This window comes from Protopterus annectens, chromosome 2.part1 (genome assembly GCF_019279795.1).
Source record: "Protopterus annectens isolate FY-2018-M chromosome 2.part1, PAN1.0, whole genome shotgun sequence".
Taxonomy (NCBI): domain Eukaryota; kingdom Metazoa; phylum Chordata; order Ceratodontiformes; family Protopteridae; genus Protopterus; species Protopterus annectens.
The window spans coordinates 608,242,384-608,266,694 of record NC_056729.1 but is presented as its reverse complement, the minus strand read 5'-3'; the positions used below and the strand labels follow the sequence as shown (position 1 = coordinate 608,266,694).

The 24,311-nt window shown below is 36.1% G+C and overlaps 1 protein-coding gene across 1 annotated transcript in view; it reads left to right on the top strand.

Annotated features, from left to right (window-relative positions):
* The window catches only part of LOC122794871 (extracellular calcium-sensing receptor-like), a 257,415-nt gene that overhangs the window by 224,410 nt on the left and 8,694 nt on the right, over window positions 1-24,311 (top strand). Inside the window, exon 6 of the mRNA XM_044063470.1 lies at window positions 11,528-11,643. Coding sequence (XP_043919405.1) covers window positions 11,528-11,643 — 116 coding nt within the window. The remainder of the gene's footprint in view (window positions 1-11,527; window positions 11,644-24,311) is intronic.

The following is a 24,311-nucleotide window of genomic DNA, read 5'->3' as shown; positions in this document are numbered from 1 at the left end:
CAGATGAGTTGGCTGTGGTTTGATCATTGGGAAGGCTTAAGGTATTTTGTACAAATCTGTTTTGGTTTCCAAAGAGCTTTTGATGACATTACAAATAGTTGAAGTATTTTGTTTATCTGTATTTTGTAAGCTGATATAGTATCTTTACTAGCAGGCAGTAGCTGTCTTGGCTTTTATCATGAATTTAGTTTTATTTTCATTAATTACTAGTTTTAATTCCCAGAACAAGCCTAGCAATGTAGGGAGAGAGTTTTGCATTTTAGAGGTAACATACAAATAATTATGCAGTTGTCAGTGTTTTGTAACAATACTAGGCCCTTTGCGTGGAGGTGCATGTTGTTGGATATGAGAAAGAATAGGGTGCCATGGACACTGCCCTGAGGAATTCAAATGATGGTATTAATTTTGAAAGGGAACATGAAATTCTGACATATAAATTGCATTCTGTTGTGAAGGCAAGTTTCAGACTAGCTGAGTACTGCAGATGTGCAACCTCAAGTATCGAGTCTATGTAAAAGAGGTCTGTGGTAAACAACATTAAGGCCTTACATGGGTTTAAGAAAACTTAGTGGCAAAGTTATTACCTTTGTCATATTCTAAAGCAATATAATCTAACATTTATAGTGCTGCGTTCTGGGAAGAAGTAATGTTGTTTTTAGCTTATTTTTTTAGTTCTGTTAAAAGTTGCAGTAGTTGAGAGTGTACTACTCTATCCAGTATCATGGACAAGGGACTAAATATAGAGATAGGTCTATAATTGTTGACTTTGCTAATGTCATCTCCTTAAAAGATGGTGATAATTTTAAAATAGTTTCATAAAGATGGGAGTGGCCCTCTGTAAAACCTCTGCTGATGAATATAGTGACAGGGTGGACAATGTAGGTCTAATTTTAAGAATGTTGGTGGCAGTTTGTCCTTTGGCATTTTACGTATAAGCTTTTCAATATCTCTAACTGTGAATGGCTTAAATGAGAATTGGTTAGAGGATATATTAGATTCAATAGTTTATGGTGATAGAGTCTGATCTTGTGAATTAGAGCATTTAGTAATGATAGACTGAAAGCAGGCAGCATATGAGTTGACTCTGATTTGATCATTAGGAAGGGCTAAGGGATTGTGTACAACTGCGTTTTAGTTTATAAAGAGCTTTTGATGAAATTCCAAAGAACTGAAGTGTTATGTTTATTTCTATTTTGTAAGCTCATATAGTAGTCTTGCTTGACTTTCTGCATTTATTGCATGCATCTATACCTAAGATCTTTATATTTGATTGGGAAGTGTGTGTTTCCTGTTGCATAACAAGATCTCCAACAGAAGTCCTTCATTTCCATTCATTTTTGAATTGGTCTTTGGAGCCATGGCAGAGATTTGCTTTTTATTCTGACTGCTCCAGCTGGTGCATATCTGTCAAGAGCATTTAGCAATTCTTAGTTAAATAACCGATAGAAGTAGGTAGCAGATGAGTTGCCTGTGGCTTGATCATTAAGAAGGCCTAACGGATTGTGTACAGGGTTGTTTTAATTTCCAAAGAATTTTTGGTGGCATTCCAAAGAGCAGAAGGATTGTGTTTATTTCTATTTTGTAAGTGGATACAGTAGTCTTATTTGGTCTTACCCGGAGTGTTTTGCAACATTTAGTTACAATAATTGATAGAATGGTCAAGGAAGGAGATGTATGTAAGATTATTGCTGTAAGTAAATGCTAATGCTACCTCTTGTAGAACTAGTTAAATGGATAGTTTATTCCAGTTTTGGATGATTACAATCTAGGGTTTATGCGAGGGACAGCGATGTATATTTCCAAATGGCATACATTGGATTATGGTCAGTAACGTTGTTTGGAAGTACAGCAACAGCTGTGATGTTGGATGGGTATTTACTTAATATCCAGTCAAGAAGTTTAGTATATGTTTTAGGGTCACAACTTGTTGAGGAGTCAATTTACTATATGTATCGAAGTGCATCAACATTATATTCAGCGAATACTAAAGTAATCCAGAAGTATAATCTTAGGGAAGGTAATGCTGTTGTAGCAGATTTTGGGTGTAGGTACAAACAGGCAATTTTAAGTAGTTTGTTGTGTGATACTAACAGATTTTGCTATTATTTTAGTTCCAGGAATATTGTGTGACTGATTAGAGTGTTGTGATATAGAGACAATGTTTTTCCCCAATTTTTTTTAAAACTCTTCCTGCTGTTTTGGTTGTGCAGTCCTTTCAAAATATGCAATAGGAATGGGTACAGTTTGGACTGTAAGGTTTAATCAAGTCTCTGAGATGGCTAATATATCAGGATTATATTGTTCCAGCCAAACATTAGTCAGATCTGTTACTTATGCTTCAGATATTCATATGCGTGACTCACATTTCTTTAGTGTGTTACATTAAGGTTGTAATCAAATTATCTGATGTTGTAGAAGGCTGGGGAGTAGTTGGAACAGGATTACTTTGAATGTCCCCACCCAGAGAAGAACAAATAATACAAGGATTAGTATGTGTTGGGGCCTATTATGTGGATCGTGCAATAAGGCTGCTGTATTTTTTAATTTTTCCAAGTCTTTTGGGTTTCTGATACTGTGACATGAATAGACCACATTCTTAAGTCAAAGTATGCTTAAAGTTCATGAAATGAATATTGTTTCAATCTTTTAATGTTAGCCAAAATTGATCTTTGCAGCACTCGCAATGTGCCCATTTTGACTCCTTCTGCAATTCATATGGAGTTACACGTATCAATATCATATGTAAATACGACTGTACATTGTTTTTTATGAGATCCATTGCTCCAACAACTATTGGAACTGTTTGTCTATCCTTCCACACTGACCTCATTTTTACCTGCAAATCGTGGTATTTTATGACTGTGTCTACATAAATATGTACATATTTAGGCTACATAATGGGATAACAGATGTTTACTTTTATTTGTTACTAATGGAAGATAGTTCAACATTCATATATAGAACTGCTTTGGGTATATTTGAACATTTATTGCGAGGCTTTGTGTTGTTTCTATATTCGGGGTTGGTTTGAAAACATTGTGGATGTGCAGTCCATGGTTTAGGTTAGGAGTGAAAGAGTTATACATACTGATAGTAAATTAATGTGTGAGTACATTACATTTAAGTACATTCTTTTCTAGGACTAGTCACGTCTATATGAGGGTGTAATATAATAACAGTTATGACATTATCTTTGTATATTGTTTGGAGATGCACTACAATTGTCAACTATAAAATGTATGATATGTTGAGGATAAGACTGAAAGTGGAAAACATTTGTATTAGATTTGGTGCCTTGTATTTCTTTGTGCTGGTAGTCTTACTATGTGTGTTCCAATTTTTACTTGTAAAACCACCAGAATCTTTCATGAGAACTCTAAAGAGATTAGTATATGGATTTCATATAGGAGGGAGCTTTATTTGCTGTACAAAGTAATACTCTGTGTATTTTTCCCCATTGCAGATGAATGTGTAAGGAGAGCTCTAAACAAGCATTTTGAGTTATAAAACAATGTGAAAGAAGGAGATCAGGATGATATGTCTAATGCTAGTGAGAAAATAAGGAGTGCTGCACGGAGAAGTTAAAGTAATTATGATGGTCAATGAAAGGAGATAATACAGGAACTTTTGAAGCTCATATGGCACAAAAAGTCAAAAGCAGTTTAAAGAAGTATGCTGGATGATGGGGACCAAAGCACTTGTAGAAGGGTTCATAGGTTCATAGGTGTGTACTAGACTAATGGACCTGGGGCCTTTACATAGCCTAACCCTTAAGATTACCCTGGCATTGTGCCACCTGACCTTAGTTCCCAGTGCCTCTGTCGAGTAAAGCCACTGGAGTGATCCCTGGGGTGAATTTTCTATTTCCCATCCACTCATCAAGATTTCTCTTGAAGAGGGCCAGTGAGGTGTTCTGCTTGACATGTATCAGAAGTCTATTCCATAGCATGGGCAGTCTCTGGGTTATGAACCTGTCCCTCCAGCACATTCTGTTGATTGTGGCAATGAAGTTGAGGTCTCTGGAGCATGTGGTGTGGAGGGATTGGGATTTCTTTAGATGTAGCATTTCTAACAGAGCTGAATGATTTTATAATTCATATAACTGAGATTTGAATTGTCGAATTGGAATATTTCTGTTTTCACTTTAATGTTTACATCACCTATGAAGGGAGGGAAAATGTGTCTTGACTGTAACTACAGAGGTAAATTCCTGCACAGAATAGAGACCAAGTTGAATTATCTCACTGTGACATGCTGGAGAGTGTTACTGTAAAGTCAGTATACAGTTAGAGGTTAGGATTTAGTATTATATTCTGCTTGAAAATACAGTGCAGTTAAGTATTTAATTGTTTAAGGGTATATCAGTTTTGACTTAAATATAAATGTAACATTTATGGGAAGTTTTCAAGATATGAGTGAATGGGACCAGGAGGAATCCTATGAATGTCTGTGACCTCTAGCAGTTGACGCTATTAACCAGTAGCTGCATGGATAAGGTTTAGAAGATGGAGCCAGTAAAGTAATGTTATGCTAATGCATTTGATTGTTTTAGACTAGACAATTCTGTTAGTACTGGAACAAAAGTTGACAGAAAATGTATATGATGTATGACATAAAGATTGCATGCAAATAGGGTGTGTAAATTATTCAAATTTGAACTAAGAAGGAACAACCCTATTGACATGTAATGTAAATTGGTCACCTAGTGTTATGTATTTACATAATTAATATAGATCACCATATTATTGCTTTGTTGGAAATGCACTTGGATATCAATGACTATAATGTTCTGATAGGAAGTTAAGGTGCATGTGGATTTAATTATTTTCAAGAAGCTAAGACAAGAAGAGCAGTTTTATTTCCATTCCATAGATATTCACTTACATTGGATTGGTAATGAGTTGTGGTCCTCCTGGTCCTGGTTCTGGTCCCACTCACTCATTGGCAATAAGCTCCTAATGATTGCTACAGAGTTAAGAGCTATTTGCAAACAATATTATTAACTGTATTTATTGTTTAGGTCCTCTAGGGACTGAGCAACTTGATTTCTAGATGATTTTTATGTATGAAAATGTGTGGTTAAGTTCAGTCTGATATATTAAAGTACAGAATGATGAATGCATATTTGTTTCAGGATGTTTAGAGTAGAATTGTGTTTATATAAAATACATATGAAAAATAAACATGCATACTTGATGAGAAAGGTTGAGACAAACCCTGTATCTTATCAGACCATGTAATTTCAGAAAGTTCAGTTAGGTTATGTATACCCCTGTGTCTTGAAAAATCTGGGATGTTACTCTTATTTTTTTTTTTTTTGAGGGGGGGGTTATTAAAGGGATGATGGCAGGGACTGAATGAAACTAATTTAGCAATTAGAGTGGAATTACATTAATGCTAATAGTTTGATGGCACACATTTAAAGCTAAGTTCAAAAGAAAGAAAGTCAAAAAAATGGTAAGACTGAAATAAAAAAAGAAAAGTCCCACTAACTGGAATAAGAATTAATGCAGCTGCAGGATAAACTACTGGGAGGAAAGGATAATTTTCTAGATGTAACTGAAAAGAAAAATATAGATTTACATAATTTAGAAAAAAAGAACATGAAAAGAATAAATGGACACCTGCCACAAACAAATTTAGCACATTTGTTCTTTTTAATGTAAAACTTAGAACTTCATCAGAAATAACCACTCTCCCTCCACACACATTTTATAAATAAGCAAAAGAAGTCACATGATGGCAATCAACCAACCAAATACATGGCATAATCAAATACAAATTAAATTAATGTAAATATAAAATTACATCTAAACAGTCCTAATACATTTAAATTTATAAACTATAAACTTATAATACCTTAAATAACTCTTTGAATATGTAAAAAACATTTTATGTTGATGGTCTCTTTTAATCCTGGTATCTGGTCTGTCTGATTCCTAATCTGTCAGGCTGATTCACGACACTCCAATGAAGTCTTAAAATCCCCTGATAAAAAAATCTACCTGTTCCAAAAATGAAAAGGAAAACTTCTTGAAATCTGAGCATATCAAAGCATGCCTACCCAAGGCATTATTAGAAACTTTTTTCTTAATTGCTAAAGTATGCTCATAAATCCTTTTACCTAAAGTTCCCAATGTAAAAACTCCATTGTAAAAACTACTGCAGGAATCACAATTCGCTGTATAGACCACATATTTACTTTGACAGGTATACCTATCTCTGGCCCATACAACCCATTTCAAGTGTTTGAACTCAACAGACAATGAATTAGTTTTGAGCCTACACTGTCTACAATGTCCACAATGAAAAATGTCTAATACAGTGGAGTCATTTGTATCACTTCCACCTTTAACATTCCTTTCTAAAATGGTCTTGATATTACTCATTTTTCATTTACTCATTTAGGGAATTACTTGGGTAAGATATGAGAATATTTATGACAATTTTTTTAAAGAGAAGTATTCTTGTAGTTCACCACAGCTTAAAAATATTGGTGCAAGCCTATGACAGCAAACACTATGCAGAATTACCATGAATATGTACAGATATGGCGGGAAGTAACTGACTGAAAACCCTGTGCTTCAGGCAGCATTAGGAGGAGTTAAATCTGGCACACACACAATGCAGAGAGAAGGGAAGAGTAGGCCTTCCAAGACATGATGAAGTTAAAGAAAAGGCCTTGATGATGTTTAGGGAACATGCCTGGGGGAAACACTAGCTAGTAATGCTTTTCTAACTGGATTTTTGACTTTGCAAATAGAAAATATCAAGTCTGGGTTTATACAATAGTTTAATGTGGTGTTGAAGTATAAATCAATACCAGATTGTTGAAATACAGCTATTGTAGTAATGATACCCTGACAGTAGAATATTCAGTGCTTCACTCATCGTATAAGACGATAACAGTGTTAAACCACAGTAATAAGCTATTCATGGTGGTTTTAGTGAAGAAGGTCACAAAGTTTGCACCAAAGTTAATAGATTTAAATCAGTATGGATTTATAGGAATAAGTCAAACATTTAATGATTTACTAAAGATGGTAAGTTGTTAATTAATGAACATGATAGACTAGTGGTATGAGTCCTAATGGTGTGAAGATATTTCCTAGAGTTAATTGGTTTTGTCTTATGAAGGATTTGGTGCAGTTTTGGTTTTCAGAGAATTTTACTGAGTTCATAAGTATAACATGCAGTAAACACATAGTACCAATGATAACGTGTTGCAGTATTGTTGTCCATACAGATAAATAGGGGAACAAGGCAGTGACGTCCTTTATTACCATCATTGTTTTCACTTTACCTATAGTCACTGACAGCATTAAATAGAAAGTCTGATTTAAGGCTAAAAAATACAAGGGAAAGAATTTAAAACATCTGTATTTGTGGATGGTGTTTTCATCTGTTTAATTAAACTGGAAATGCATATGGGAAGATTAGTATGGATAACTGATCCATTTGGGAGAAATATATGGGTGTAAAGGTATCAAAGCTGGAACTAAGGCAGTGAAAATGAATTATGGACCCTCACCAGAAGTGACTGGAAAGTATGATTATTTGTGGAAGGATTCATTATTTACTTATTTTATTTATTATTTCCATAACCAAGTAGGCAGGATGGCCTCTGAAACCTATTCGGCCACGACCCGAGTACAGTGGCAAAGAAATTAACAAGAAATGCACTAATAATAATAAAAAGAACATGAAGAGAAGTTAAATTAAGCAACATCTCAATTCCAAGAAATAACAGGGTATACAAATAATGTAAATTAAATATGATAGTATAGTTAAATAATCTATAAGTTCATTATTAAAACTTGAGTTTCACACTTCAACTAGATATATTCCTGTCCTACTAAAAGTGATATGATATATAAACATATTTACATCTTATAGCATCTCAGTTATTTGGCAGTGCTCTTAAAGACTGTGTTATTTTGGTCAGTTTGATATTAAGTATTTTTGAATTAGTGTGTATATTCATTACTATTTAAGAATTTCCTTGGTTTTGTCTTGAAATGTTTGGAGTTTGTCATCTTATCAATTTTAGAGGAAAGTTGGTATGAGTTATGAGCCTGTAGAAACTTTTCTCATTGATAGCTTGGGTAAAAAGAGGTCTCTGAAAGTTTAAAGTTTCATTATCCTGTGTTCTTAATATGTAAGGGAATAATCTTAATGCCTTTTTGTTTTGGAGGTTTTACAATAAGTATTACAGAGCAGTATCTTTGTGAAAGTAGAAAGTGCGAGTCAGGCTGAATCTTTTTGTGACAGAGAGGCATCTGGATTTTTTCTAAAGTAACATAGTGATGTTCATGCAAAGGATTTGGGGATATGGCAAGGAAGAACATTTTGCTTTTTGGGGATCAGACAGTGCAAAAATGAAATACCATAAGATTTAAGCAGTGTATACGAAGAATCAATTAATAATGCAAAAAAAATATGCCTTATTTTATTCAAGACAACCAACAAAAGTTACAATCCTTACTGGAAACTGGAGGAAGGTGCTAGTAATTAAAACGTTGTTAGTAGAACATAAGCAAAATAGCACAAAATATACTGAACCTACTGATATTGCCAACATCCTGGCAGATAGATTCAGTGCAAACTTCACCCCCCTCTCACCTCCAAAAGGGCCCACAACAATATAGGAAAAGTGTAGTGCCACAGAAATCTCAGACGCACATGTGAAAACAGCTCTTTCAAAATAAAAAAACACAGTGTCAATGGGGCCAGATGGTGTCCCAGGATGTGTCTTGCACAAACTACAGAACGAATTAACCCCCACCTAAACATGCTGTTCAACCTCAGCCTCTCCATAGGCTACATGCCCATAGAATGGTGCACAGCAATGATTATTCCGCTCCACAAAGGAGGGATCACAACTGACCCTGGTAACTATCGCCCCATAAGCCTGACTAGCCTGGTCTGCAAGGCTATGGAGTGCATCATCATGGAACTCATTAACAAAGACATTGGGAACCTCCAAACACTTGACCAGACCCAGTTCGGCTTTGTTAAAGGCAGATAGTGCCTACTACACCTGGTTGACTTCTTTGAGACAGTCACCAAGGCCATAGATGAGGCAAAGTTGGTTCACACAGCCTACCTTGACTTTGCCAAGGTGTTTGATACCATTCCTCAATTGGGTATTATAGAAAAACTCAACAGCCTGAACATAAACCCCTATGTCACAAGATGGGTTGCCAACTTGCTTACAGACAGAACTCACACGGTAAGAATAGGAGGCTCCAGGTCCGACTATAAACCAGTCACAAGTGGTGTCCCACAAGGCTCGGTCCTGGGACCCCTACTGTTCGGCATATACTTCTCAGAATTACAGGCAAACACAGGAGGACTATGGCTAACCAAGTTCGCCGATGACTGCAAACTGGGAGCCATAACTTACTCTCTGGCTGACATGAACATCCTCCAAAAAGGCCTTACTGAGATGGACACCTGGTGTCAAAGTCATGGTCTCAAGCTAAATGGCAAAAACGCATAGTCATCCTGTTTGGGAAAAACAAAACACCCACAAATTACCACATAGGTGGCAGCCCCCTTAATACAGAAGAGGTAAAAAGAGATCTGGGGGCCCAGGTAGTAATTTCTCCTTTGACAATCATATTGCCAAAGTATTTAGGAAATCCTTCTATGTGGCCCATCTAATTACTAAAGGGCTCGCATCTAGAAATAAAGAGGTTATAGTGCCCCTCTACTCGTCACTTATCAGACCCATCATAGAGTGCAATGCCCGATTTGGCATGTACCTCACAAGACATTTCCAACAGCTGGAAAGACCACAAAAGTATCTAACCAAGAAGATTACTGGCCTCAAACATATGTCCTCTGCAACCCGACTGAAAAAACTCCGTCTGTACTCAGTGGCATATGGCTTACTCAGAGGTGATCTCTGCCTGACTTACAAAGCCATGTCCAATTCAGAATTGATGGACATGCTTCACCTAAAGAAATCCAAGTTACTGCGAGCCATGTGCTCTAGTGAGCTAAACCTCGCCACAACAATAAATAGAACACGCTGGAAGGACAGATTCCTGTCACAGAAACTCCCCATGCTTTGGAACAAAATTCCTAACTACATTAGGCAGAGCCCCTCACTAACACTCTTTAAGAGAAACCTTGACAAGTGGATGGGTAACAGAAAATACACCCCTGGGATCACTTCATTGGCTCTGTTTGACAGAGGCTCAGTTAATTAATCAATGGGATGGCGAAAGCCGACACACTCTGGCTAGGCTTATAAATGCCCTCGGGCAGATAACCTAGTACCTACCTATGAACCTATGAACCTATATACCATCTTAAGGAATTTAGGAGTTAATAACATGGATAAAGTGAGAATGGACTGGAAAGAATTTCTAAGAGACAGTAACACTTCCAGACTAGCAAAATATAAGCTTAATGCCACAATACACTACTAAATCACATAGCTTTAAGATCTATGCATGGGAATATCTCCACAAATATATTATGCATCACAATGGTTGGAGAAAATGTTCCCACATGTTGAGGTTTCATGTTTGGGATGAGAAAAGAGCTTGTGGGCACATGGAAACATATCTTTTGGGCTTTTTTGAGATTGCATGGTTTTAAACAACAGTTAAAACTTATAGCAATTTGTGTTTTGAAATTCAAAGCACAAGTTACAAAACCATTGATATTATATTGGTGTGGCAAAACTTTCCAGTATAACAAGAAGAAGAAAATAATATTTATTGACACTTGTTGCTGAGAAAGATGTTATAAAAGTGGAAATCAAAATATTTTCTTATGGGTATTGATGTTATTTTATTAATGAAGGAATTACGACCAAAGTTAAATAACATAAAAAATCCAGGGCTACACATATGGAAAGATGGTTACCCTATATAATTTTCAGAGAAGTGATCGGATTAAATAGACGCATATAGTGGGAAAGTAACTGACTCATAATGATAAAAATAAAGCTCTCTTGCTTTTTGCTTTTTCATTGTATTTAACATACAAAAAATGAAGATGATCCACCTAAAGAAAAAAGTGATTATGATGGTCAGGAAAAAAATTTTTTTTCAGTTTTATATTACAGCTTCTCTCTCTCTTGTAAAAATATGACATACTTATTTTTAATGTATAGATTTTTAAGTCTTGTTTAATATTTGTTCTTATATTGCACTGAAAGCTCTGCTGAGTACTTAGTAGAGATGAAGTGGGGGGTTACTTTATGTGGGATAATGAAAGTGTCGGTAGATAATGAAATAATGTGCGTATACTTTACCAGGGTATGTAAAGAAAATGGTATACATATGTAAATAGTTGTATTTTTCATTTACACTTTTTTGTTGCTAGCATGTCATTTTGGATGCAATAAACTTTATTTTTTGTTCTTTAAAAAGAAAATGTCATATTATTAAAATCTAAGCATATATAAACAAGTGCAAGGTAGTTAAAAGAACTTTACAGAAAAACTCTATTTGTAATCAATTATTTTTAAGTGTTTTGATGTTGTTTTGTTTAAACCACAGGTTCCAAGATCAGTCTGTTCTGAAAGTTGCCTTGTAGGATACAGGAAGATCCTCCAAAAAGGCCAGCCAGTGTGTTGCTTTGACTGCACTCCATGTTCTTCTGGAGAAATAACAAATGTTACAGGTAAAGTATTTATTAAAATCTATTATATTAATGGACAACTGTCTTTTTTCTGCAATGTGCCCTTCAATACAAAGGCAGGAATAAATGGTGGAAATAATTTATTGTCCTGGCCCCCCTTTTAAATAACTCACACCAACACATAAAGCCATTTGACAACCTTTATTAATAATATCAGATAAACATAAACTTTATTCACAATGGAAAATAACAACAATAACTTCACCAGACTCAGCCATCTCAGGGCAGCATACCTAGTCACCCTGGCCAATTCATACATTAGGGCAGCATACCTACTCATCCTGTTATATCCTGCACCAGGGCAGCGTACCAACTCACCCCACAAACCTTAAATGGGAAGCATACCTGCTCATCTCTTTTCAAACCAACCATTAACTAATGAATTCATCTTTTAATCAAGTAGTGTCCAGCAACTCACTTGATCCCCACTTCAATCCATGACCACCTTCCCTCGAGGAGGAACAAAAAAGACAATCCTGTCCCTCTTCTCTACCCTTAAACTAAACAAACTATAAGAAATCATTTGGGAGGGAGGGAGATACACCAACTTTTGCTGAAATATGACCACTTCCTCTATTCCCCTCTATATATCAGCTACCTTAAGTCCCCCCCTAACCTTCATTACTTCACCTAGGTTCCCAATCTACTTAACCCTTTATTATCTCAAACTTAATCCCCCTAACCTAATCTACCAAAACCAACCCCCCCATCCTTTTACTTAATATATATATCGCCCACCCCCTACACTGCTTAAAAAGGGGTTCCGGACAAATTGTTTTGTCCCAAACCTCATTTGTCATACTCCACAGAATGATGGGTCTATATCATCACATCGAACCATCACTTCAGCAAATGACATTTCATTGGAAATGCTGTTCATTGCATTCCCCTCACCTCCCCCCCACTAATTATATATATCAACTTCAAGATCCAACACCAAAGCCACCAACAAATCCTAACTATTTGCTGATTCTGCCTCTAGCAAATGCTGAACCCCTTCCGCATCAATCAACTCAAGCCCCTGACCCCTGTCTCAACACCTGTGTAGTTAACCAATACCCTAGGCAAAGACCAAACTTGGGACCTATGTCCAAACCTAAAGCTGAGTTATGACCTGACCCTGCACTACCCCCACTCACATCCTCTTCATTGTACCTGGATGTCTCTGCAACCTCTAACTCCACACACCCAAGCATCTTTCAGTTTGCTACAGTCTATCAACTTTTTAGATGTGCAGTTGTCAAAAGACAGACCCAATAATAGATATAGGACTGTCATATATAGGAAGCCTACATATTCAAATGCATTTTTGCATTTTTCTAGCAGCCACCCCTTCTATCAGAAAAAAGCAGTAATGAAGGGGCAGTTAGTAAGAGCTGCTAGGATGGTTTCTCCTGAGGCAGGTCTTTTAGCAGAATGTAATTTATTGAAGGGTATGTTTTTAAAAAGAGGGTACCCTGAATATTTATTCAATCAAATTTGGGTAAAAATGTCCACCAAAAGAGCTAGGGGGCATTTTAAGCCTATTTTACACAGAGGATACATGGTACCCCAAAATCTTATTGACAATGATGACACTACACACAACATGATACCTGATTCAGGGCCTATGTTCTTCACAACATATTCACTGAATGCCAAAATGATTTCCAACATTTTATATAAGAATTGGGTCCTGATTTCAGAAGATGCCCACATCTGTAAAAAACTGCATGGCCCTCTGCACATAACATACCGACAAGGACAAAATTTAAAAAACATCCTAGAATTTCAAAGTGAAATAACTAATAGATGTACTGGCATGTATAAATGTGGTAGATGCCACCAATGCCAGCACATTAAAGTTGGGAATAAATTTACTATTAGAGATCTGGTATACTTAGTGAGAGGGAAGTATAACTGTGAATCGAAAGGGATTATCTACATTGCACTATGTCAGCAGTGCCAATCTTTCTACATAGGAAAAATGGAAAGATCATTGAAACAGAGAATCTATGAGCACATATATAACATAAGTAAAAAAAAAAACACATATGCTTTAGCTAGGCATACCTTAGAAAATCTCACTTACAAGTTTCTATTCACTATTCTCCATCAGGAAAAACATAATGCTTGACGGGGGGGGGGGGGGGGCAGTCCTTGAGACATTGTGTCAATGGCTGCTGTCCTCAGACATGCATGCTTGAAGGCCTCAACCACACACAATGTTCCCCGGGCCTGGAACCAGGCAAAGCACAGAAACCACCATATGAACCTCCTAGAGCAGCTGGACACAGCAGCCCCGACCACTACCATCACCAACACTCACTGCAACCCTCCTGAACCAACAACTGAAAGCCAACCACAATCACCAGGGAAACATCTGGGCCAATAAACAGAAGGCATGGACCACCGCATGGTCCTGGAATGACCAGGCAATGTACCATCACAACCCCAAGCCTCCAATGAACTGGGCAACATCTTCAACTACAAAGCCATCCCCAACTCCTCCATCACACTGTGAGGCCACCAGGGAACTCAAGAAAACAAAACCAACCACCGGGTAAGTCACGTACCACATGCAACTATAGCAACCACTGAACCACCTGCTTACCTTAAGTCACCCATCACTTCTACCCTATCCCCTCAGTAAAACATAGCTCCCTACACTGCAATCACCTAACACTTACCAGTCAAACCTCAACAAGACTGTAACCATGAAACTAAAACAAACAAAAAAAAAGCCTGCTCCTAGTTAAAGCTCTCCTTCCGGCACACACCATGCAAGGCCTACCTGTCACCAGAGTACCTACAAGGTTGTCCGGATGTGGGTTAGCTGCAACTACAACACCAACTCACGCTGAAATGTGACCACTTCCTCTATTCTCCCCTATATATCAGCTACCCTAAGTCCCTCCCTAACCTACATCACTTCCCCTAAATTCCCAATCCACTTAACCCTTTATTATCCCAAACTTAATCCCCGTTACCTAATCTACCAAAACCAACCCCCCCCATCCTTTTACTTAATATATATATCCCCCACCCTCTACACTGCTTAAAAAGGGGTTCTGGACAAATTGTTCTGTCCCAAACTTCATTTGTCATACTCCACAGAATGATGGGTCTATATCATTACATCAAACCATCACTTCAACAAATGACATTTCATTGGAAATGCTATTCATTGCATTCCCCTCGCCCCCCCTACTAATTATATATAACAACTCCAAGATCGTATTACAGTGGCAAAATGCAAATTTCCCAATCCTCACTGTACTGAGATCTCATATGAACAGTTCAACGAATGGCATATTTAATGTAATTGTACTGATGTACTTATTCCTCGCTGAACTGATAGGGACCCCAGAATGTAGCCATTCTCATTATGAATGGAAATAATATTTTATAAGCAAGAAAATATACATTTGTCGAAATGTTCCACTAAATTTTAGCAATCAAATTAGTATGTCAATCTTGTAAATATTCTTCTGTAGTTTGTCAACCATGGATGTGTTGTCATTTTTTGAATTTCTGTATTTTTCTCATATGTTTATATTTTTGTCATTTTTTTGTTTTTGTTATTCTTCTTTTGTACTGCCTCTTTTGTACTGCCATACTGTATTTTAGAGCTTTTCTCACTGGGCCTCAGCTGAAAAAGGACCTGTCTCCAGTTGGACTTTCCCAGTAAACAAATGTAAACTAACTAAATAAATAAATAAATAAAAGTGGAGAAGGGCTAAGCAGGAAGAACAGCAAATGTTTGCAGAAAAGGTTAAAGTTTATATATATGCTGCTTAAGATCTCTTACCAACCAGCACTGCAAAGTGAAACTTGAAGTGGCTTTTTTCAAAGGAATATTTATCTGCAGTTTACATTGATTCTATCTGTTCGAGCATACACAGGGGTCATCACTAAAAGACTACAGGGAATAAGTAACATGTCCTCTGCATACTGCCTCAAATCCGTATCCCTGTATTCTGTCTCATACAGGCTGTTGAGGGGAGATCTATACCTGGCATACCAGGCATTGCCAGACCCCACCACTGCCCATCAAGTCCTCATCACAAAACATTCATCCTCCATTACTGGGCAAGAGCAATCCAAGGCATCAGAGTTAAATAAACATGCAAGCTTCCATCTCCATGCCTAAATAAGGCCATCATCACCAGAGTGGTATTGCTAAGTCAATGTTTCATTGTGTCACTGATTGTATGCAAGAGGGTAGTATATGAGCATGCCATCTTACTAAGAATACTAATGCCCCCCCACACCCAAAAGGGTGAGGTGGCATAAACCACCTTTAAGGGCACTACGTTTGTTCTTGATATACATTAATATTATCACAAGTGTGTCATTGCTGGTTTGGTCCTAAAAGGTCAAGGTGATGGAATTCTAGGGATTTCTTTTTTCCCCAAGATGCTGAGATCTCAGAGTTGCTGTATATATGTAGCCAAGTCATGGGGTGCAGGGGTCTTATATCTTGCAAAAGTGCCTTTTAAGGGAATAATTTGTCAGCATTTATGTGATATTGCTCTTTTATTATCACAACTATATGTGCTGGTATCTTGTTATGAAGCCAACTTTGAAGGATACTTTTCAGTGGTTTAAGGGAAAGGCACGTAAACAGTTAAGCTGGTGGTTTATTGGTATTGAAGCCATGAAACAGAATTATATTCTTTATTCTACACAAAAGAAAACTAGAAGTAAGCCAGCAAATGTCAGTCTGTGTTATTCAGAGATGCTGCAGGGAATTTTTATACAATATGCTGATGCAAGGCAAGTTTTACATTATAAATAAAAATCCAAAGTGTATGCGAGATATCAGAATACATTTTGATGAACTTTCACTACATGTATACATGTGATGAATAGGCATCCTTAAATAAATCTGGGACTCTGCTGCACAGATTTTTTTTTCGCTAGTAAAATGAATATCATCATCCATAATGCCATGCTCATAACAAACTTTACAATGTAAAATTAGGTTAAAGCCTACGTAAGGTAGCAGTATTATGATCCTAGTGTATTTTTTTCCTAGTACACAGTAGCACATTTCTGCATTACATTACCATTATGGTTCTCCAGGGATGTCATTTCTACTGTTATGGCCTACACTTTACTGCCTATGATACTATTGATTTATTTGGTAAGCAGCTCACTCTGAATGCATACCCACCAAGCATAGGACTTAGGTGTTTGATAACATCCATGCACTTTGTGATAGTGAGTAGGAGATATTTAGCATAAAAAACAACATGAGACACATACACACACACACACACACACACACACACACACACACACTCATTGTGAATGCATACCAACCAAGCATAGGACTTAGGTGTTTGATAACATCCATGCGCTTTGTGATAGTGAGTAGGAGATATTTAGCATAAAAAACAACATGAGACACATACACACACACACACACACGCACACACACACACACACATACACATATATATATATATATATATATATATATATATATATCTACATAGAGAGAGATACATATACATATATAAACATCTTTTCAAGTAATGAGAAAGCTGTGTAGCCACACTGTACAGTAAAACTCAACAAATAAGACAGGGATAATTGTGACTTCCTATATGAAACATGAGACATGATAATGCAGGTCAAACATTTTAAGAAATAAAATGAGCAGTGAGCTGTGAAACTCACAAATGCACTTATCAGCATATACATATATATATATATATATATATATATATATATATATATATATGTATATATATATATATATAAGTCTATGACAGACACTCAAAGTATCAAAACTTTGAATTACTGTCATATGCTCAGGAGTGTTTGAAACAAAGATTTGAATACAGAATACTTTGTATCACAAAGATTCAAATCAAAACAAAATCTACTTTTTTTGCAGGGGGTGAAACCCCACTGCACCCCCTCACATCCCCTGCTGATTATATGTGCCAACTCTGAGGTAATAATACTGTGGAGAAAGGGTAAATTCCCTTATCCCCACTATACCGTAATCTTGTACTGAAAAAAAAGCTGGTACATGTGATCAGATGATATTCAATGAATTGTACCAGTGCTTATTTTCACTACGGAATGATGACCTCTCAGTGGGTTGTAGGGAACCCATATATATATATATATATATATATATATATATATATATATATATATACAGATATATACTAACTTTGAGAGATATTTGTAACTCAGAACAGGGGGCTACCATGAAACACCACAATCTGTAGCAAGCATCCATTTCCTCATTCATACTTGCATTCCAAGAATCATAATTATTGTGATCAACTCAATAGGCACTGAACTATTGCTTTTAACTATGCCCTAGGGAAAGTCTTTTTCAAATGGTTTGGGCAAGGTGATGAAAGGTTCAGAATCTATGGTGAGTCCTCTTCTTGCAGTTGGCTCTGCAAAACATGTGCTGTTCATGTTACGTAGGACATGTCTGGGGTAATGAGTTTTTAATTGTATATGGTGTGGAGTGTCTTTGCAGTCAGAGAAAGGACAAGTATAAGAAAGATGTGAAATGTTATATGAAAGGGACTTAAAAATAATGTTTGGATTCACAAATGGAGTGATAAAATTATAACTAGAATATTAATCCACAGAAATAAAACTGAATAGTGGCTAACTTGCTCTGACCAGAAATATTAATGAATTGCACACTTGGAAATAAAATTTGATCTAGAATCTATTTTTCTTACCTGGTATTTGTTGCACAGTGACATAGGAAACTTTTTTCTAGTCTGTCGTGGACGATGCAGTGTGATAAGAATGCATAAAAAATTCTCAGTCTCCTAAAACTTCCATTTTAACAGAGTAAAGGGAGTAGCTGGCCCAGGCACTTGTTGTTATGGGGCATAATCAGCAGGTGTCACTTGCGTGGGAGTTGAGTACTGGCGTTGCTATACAAAGCCACAAAGATATCTCAGCATCATGAATGTGAATATCACAAATTTGTAATCACAACTGAAGAGCTGAAGGACTTAATGTACAGGAATTTAAACTGCACCAAGCAGTTTGAAACAAGATTAACTTGAGAAGACCTTTTTCATTAATTTGAGTTGAGTCGGGCACCATTTTGAGAAACTGCACAGGGTACCAGATAACCTTGCTATAGTTATGATTTGAGGTAATGAAAACAGAAGCCATGTGCTGGAATATACCTCTTTCGCAGATGCGTCATGTGCTTTGGGTGAACATAATTCGGTGATATATGATACAACTTTTGGAGCTTCATTCTTGTACAGTACCTATGGAATTTAAGACAGCAACACCTTACTCCTGAAACTCCTTTATAGTACAATCAAATGATGCAGAAACATTCCAACTGAAGCCAGTATCTCACGGCACACCTCTCAACTGTACTGTTTTCTGCAGTACTTACCAATTTTTATTATGTTCCCTGCATGACTTACTGATTTGGCCATACTTTTCACAATTCAAAAATGCTGACCTGTAGTGTGAGTGCATTGTTTCTGATTTGTTTTCAATAAAACAAAATCCCTATCAAACAATACAAGTGTTTTTTTGTTGCTCTTTTTCCCTGGTTCCTTGCATCACTTTATCATACCGATTGCTTTGACAATATAATATGATTGCTGGAAATACTGTTGGCTTCTTTTTTTTTCAATAATTTTTCTTTTTCTTTTTACATTAATAAATGTCATAGATAAAAAACATCTTACAACATGACCGTATATATATGTTATACATTGATGTCAATACCACAGGATATAGGTCATACAACATATCTATTTACACTATGTACATATATGCTTTCACTGTTACTTCCACAGGTATACAAACAGTATATACATTCGTAATATCCAAGTTATTATTTAATATCTGAACTTGTATGTGTTCTTCGGTTCCATTAGAGTGTATTTCTAAGTTGCTATGTGATGAATTATGCTAATATGATATTAAAGGTTTGTTCCTAAATTTCTCGAGATTTCATGTTTTTGTTTCTTTTATTTATTACTATTTTATGAGCTCAAAGGTGTTGTATAGCTACTTCTTTAAAACCCTCCCAAGAGATATTTATCGTATCTAGCCATTTAGAAGTTATATACAGTTTCATTAGTAGGAAGATTGTTAAAAGTGTATTTGCTTGTTTTCTTAGTATGTTGGGTGGGAGAATGTATAATAGAGTGAATTCCCAAATTAATGTTGATGTTTGATAACCCATTTTTTGTAATTGTAACTTGAGAGAGTTCCAGAGTTTATAGTCACATTTACATTTCCAAAATACATAGATTAAGTCAGCTATCTGGTCCTTACAGTGTGGGGGAAGTACTGTTGGCTTCTGACTTGCAGGGGGGGAGAGAGAGAGAGAGAGAGAGAGAGGCAAGATGAGCAAGGAGCTGTGTGAGTGTCACAGGTAAGTGCAATATGGTAACAATGCCCTAGGTGGACACTCGCTTATGGACATGCAATGGTTATAGGAAAGGAAGCAAAACTTGGTGGTGAGTGACTTCCAAAGTAATTTAGTAATCTTTAGAAAACGGATGTGGATTTGTATAGCTGCTGCTCATGCACTCCCATATTATAATACATGCTTAATTGTCCTGCATTATGATGATACCAATTCAAAATACAATAAATATGTTAAATACAATATATGTTGAATATTTATGCTCAAACCTTTTAAGAGTACAAATTACATTTGAACAGACTTAAGAAAATTATCCAATAACATGGTAGCAGACATACCTTATCATGTGGTTAGTGTTTTGTTTTTATTACATTAAAATTGATGTTTTGTTCCAAGATTGAAAATATCACATATTTTGCTATGATGTTTAGAGGCAGTCAGAGTTTCACGTGTTGGTTGCTGGGGAATACAAAAATACTGCAGTGTGTGATTTTGGTGTTTAATTCTAACTGCTGGCAATAGCTGAACATTTAGGCTGCATTTTTTTATTGGCGCAAAATGTTTTAAACATATGTTTCTGAGGTCTGTCCTGCAATGCGATTGGATGTAGGAGGGTTATGCCGTTTGTATTTAAATGTTATGCTAAGCAGAAGCCCAGATACTTTTGGCAATATAGACTTACTTTTAAGACACTTTGTCCAGCTTCTCAAACTCTGCAGGTTGAAAAGTATGCCTCAGGATAATGTAATATATACTTCAAATAATGTAATAAAAAGGTGCTAAATAATACTATGTGAAACTGTTATCACATAGTATTGAAATGTTTACTTTTGAAAAGTGTAAAAATGGTGCAGAAGCTCTCTGCTTGAAGCTTGTGTCTGGTAGAAATGAAATGAATGCTTCAAATATTATATGAAAGTAGTCCAGAAACAATTCTGTATTAAAGCAGTGCAGTATATCAGAGTAGTGTAGTAATTCCAAAAGTGCAATAAAATCATACAGACAAATTCTAAGTAAAGCATCACTTGGTCTATGGTAATGGATATGTCCAAAAGTGTAATAAAATGGTGGAGATACATTCTACATTAAGCATCTGGAAACTCTGTAATAAACACATCCAATGGTGTAATAAAACAGTGCAGAACATCCTTTGCAAATTCAGTATCTCATAGTTTTTTAATGGAAACTTCTGACATTAAAAGGAAAAGCGTGCATGCAAAGCCTCTTTCTCCCTTTTTTAATTTCTCCAAATCTTCTGGGTTTCTAATACCATGATGGGAATGGACCCCATTCCTAAGTCAAAATACGATTAAAGTTCATGAAATTAGTATTGTTTCACTCTTTAATGTTAGCCAAAAGTACTCTTTGCAGCACCCACAACGTGCCCAGTAATGACTCCTTCTGTAATTTGTACAGAGTTGCAGGTATTGGTAGCATATCTAAATATGATTGCAGACTCTTTTTCATAAGACTCATTGCTCCTACTACTATTGGAACTATATGAGTATCTTTCTTGCACATTGCTCTTGTTTCTGCTTACAAATCCCGATATTTTATGATTTTGTGTTTCTCTGTACACAGGACACTGTAGTGACTGGGTGTGGCAATTTCAATGAGCAATGTTACTTTTGTCTTCTTTTCTTGGACCACTACATCCAGTTTTCTAACATCTTATTTTTGAACTGTTGGTAATGGGTGATCCCATGTGATGTAGACTTCACCATTTTCTATGATGCTTTGTGTCTCATGTTTCCATTTTTTTCAGCCACTTCAGTACCATAATGTTTGCACAATCCCCAGTGCAACAGTCTTGCCACATTATTATGCCTTTCAGTATACAGTCCTTCTGTCATTAGTATGTTGCAATCAGCAATGAGGTGTGCAACTGTTTCCAATTATGTTTTCCAAAACCTACATTTGTCTGTTTCTCCCACTTGTTCAATGGACTTTGTAAACAAATATGTACATAGCCCACTATCTTTGACCACCAATATTAACCCTACATCTCTTGCTTTAAATTCACCTCTCCTTAACCATTCTTGCATTCATTCCTGATCAACATGAGGTTCTTTCAGAAGTTTTCTATACTTGCAACTACATTTATGTTTTTTCTACATTTCTTGCCTTCTCATCTGATCCTTCACCTTATATTCTTTCTTTTGTTTTTTGGCACATTCAGTTGCTGCCTGTTTTTTATCTACTTCAGGTTTGATTTCCATTCCTGCTTGATGCTGATATGCTTCTGCTATATTAAGCATTGAAGTCATCTTAGATTTATTCTCCTCATATTTCAAAATTTTTAGTATGTTTGGGTCTTGTGAGGTCAGCAAATATGTATTGAGTCCCACAATTACAGAACTATACATGTAATCAATTTCATTGAGGCCCATCCCTCCTTCAGAATGGAGAATATATAATCTTGATAGCACTGATTTTTATAAATCATTTGGTGAGCATGAAGCATCCTTCTTGTTTTCCTGTCTAATCTATCCAACACCTTTTGGGACCAGTCATTCACTCCTAAACTATAAGTTAGGAGATGAAGAGCAAATTGGTTTATAGCTTGGATTTTGTTCCTAGATGTCAGTGCTGTTTTCAGGATTAAGTTAAGTCTTCTGAAATATTCCTTACTAAGTTTTATTCTCATTTGTTCATGTTTTGTTGTTGATCCTTCATCAGTTACCAAATATTTATACACTCCCTCTTGCTCAAGTTCTTGTATATCACATTCTTTTCCCAAACTGATGTTTTCCTGGTGTTGCAGTTTTCCTGCTATAAAGGTTGCTTTTGCACATTTATCAGGATCAAATGACATTCTTAATATCATCTGAAAAAGTTTTGACAACTTGCATTTGTGCTTTCAGTTCCTCATCTGATGAGCTATAAAGGTTCAAATCATCAACAAAGAAAAGATGAGAAGTCTTTACACTTTGCTGTTTTCTAGGAGCCAAATTATAGCCATGGCCTAAGCTGTTAAGTAGACTGCTTAATGGATTAAGGGCAAGGCAGAATAGCAGTGGTGACAGAGAGTCACCCTGGAATATCCCCCTTTGAATTTTTATCCCTGGGATAATAAGTTGCCCTTTATCATGGCTTAATTGCAAAGTGGTCTGCCACTGTTTCATGGTCACTGTAATGGAGTGTAGGGTATATTTATACATTTTTAAGCACTCTTTTATCCATGAATGTGAGATAATATCAAATGCTTTTTTGTAGTCAGTCTAGGCCATACTTAAGTGTTTCCCCTTTTTACAGTTCTCCACTATGACTTTATTTAACAACAAATGATCCTTTGTTCAATATGACTTTCTTTTATTGCCCCTTTGTTCTGTTGCCATAATTAAGTTTTCTTCCAAATGACTATAAACTCTGTCGGCATCAATTCCAATGTATAGTCTTTATGTCGTTGGAAGGCAAGTTATTGGTCTATAATTTTTAGGGTCGCTTGCAGGTTCACTCTTAAGTAGGAGTATTGTTTTTCCTGGTGTTAGCCAGGTTGGTGTCTGTTCAGGGTGTGCATATAAATAATTTTTACTCATGGCTAAATCTTCATGCAAAGATGTTAATAATTTTAACCAGAAGTTAGGTACTGCATCTTGGCCTGGGTTTTTCCAGTTAGAGGCTTTTCTTAACTTTGTTTCAATCTCTCTGGTTGTTACTTCATACCATGTCATATCCTCTATCTTTAAACTTCTTATTCCTTCTTTTACTTCTTCTATCCAGTTAGCATCTTTGTTATGTTCCACAGAATCTTCATAGATACTTCTCCAAAATGTATCGATGGCATTTGGTGGTGTTTCAATTCCTTTTACCTTATTTCTCAGTTGTCTATAAAACTTTTTTGGGTCATTAATAAATTGCTTATTTTGTATTTTTCCTTTATATTTGTCTATGTATCTTTTAAGTTTTTCCACCTGTGCTGAGATTTTTAGTTTATTATTTGCTATAGTGCATGATAGATCCTGATCTCTTCTAATAATGCACATTGCTTTTATCACGTCTATCTTTCTGAGCATATTTGTTGATCTGTTCCCTCTTCTAATAGTGGCACTTCTTGTCTTAGTTGCTTTATGGTTTTCTCTGTTCGATACTTCCATGATGGCATTAATTTTATCCCCTTTCTCTCCTTCACTACCCTGTGTTCTTGTGGTAGAACTTTATCAGTTATTAATTTAGCTGCATAGTAATATATCCTGTTTACTTCTGTTATATTGCATGAACCTCTACGGACAGTCCAGATTACTGTGTTCATTTGCTTTATCAAACTTCTGAC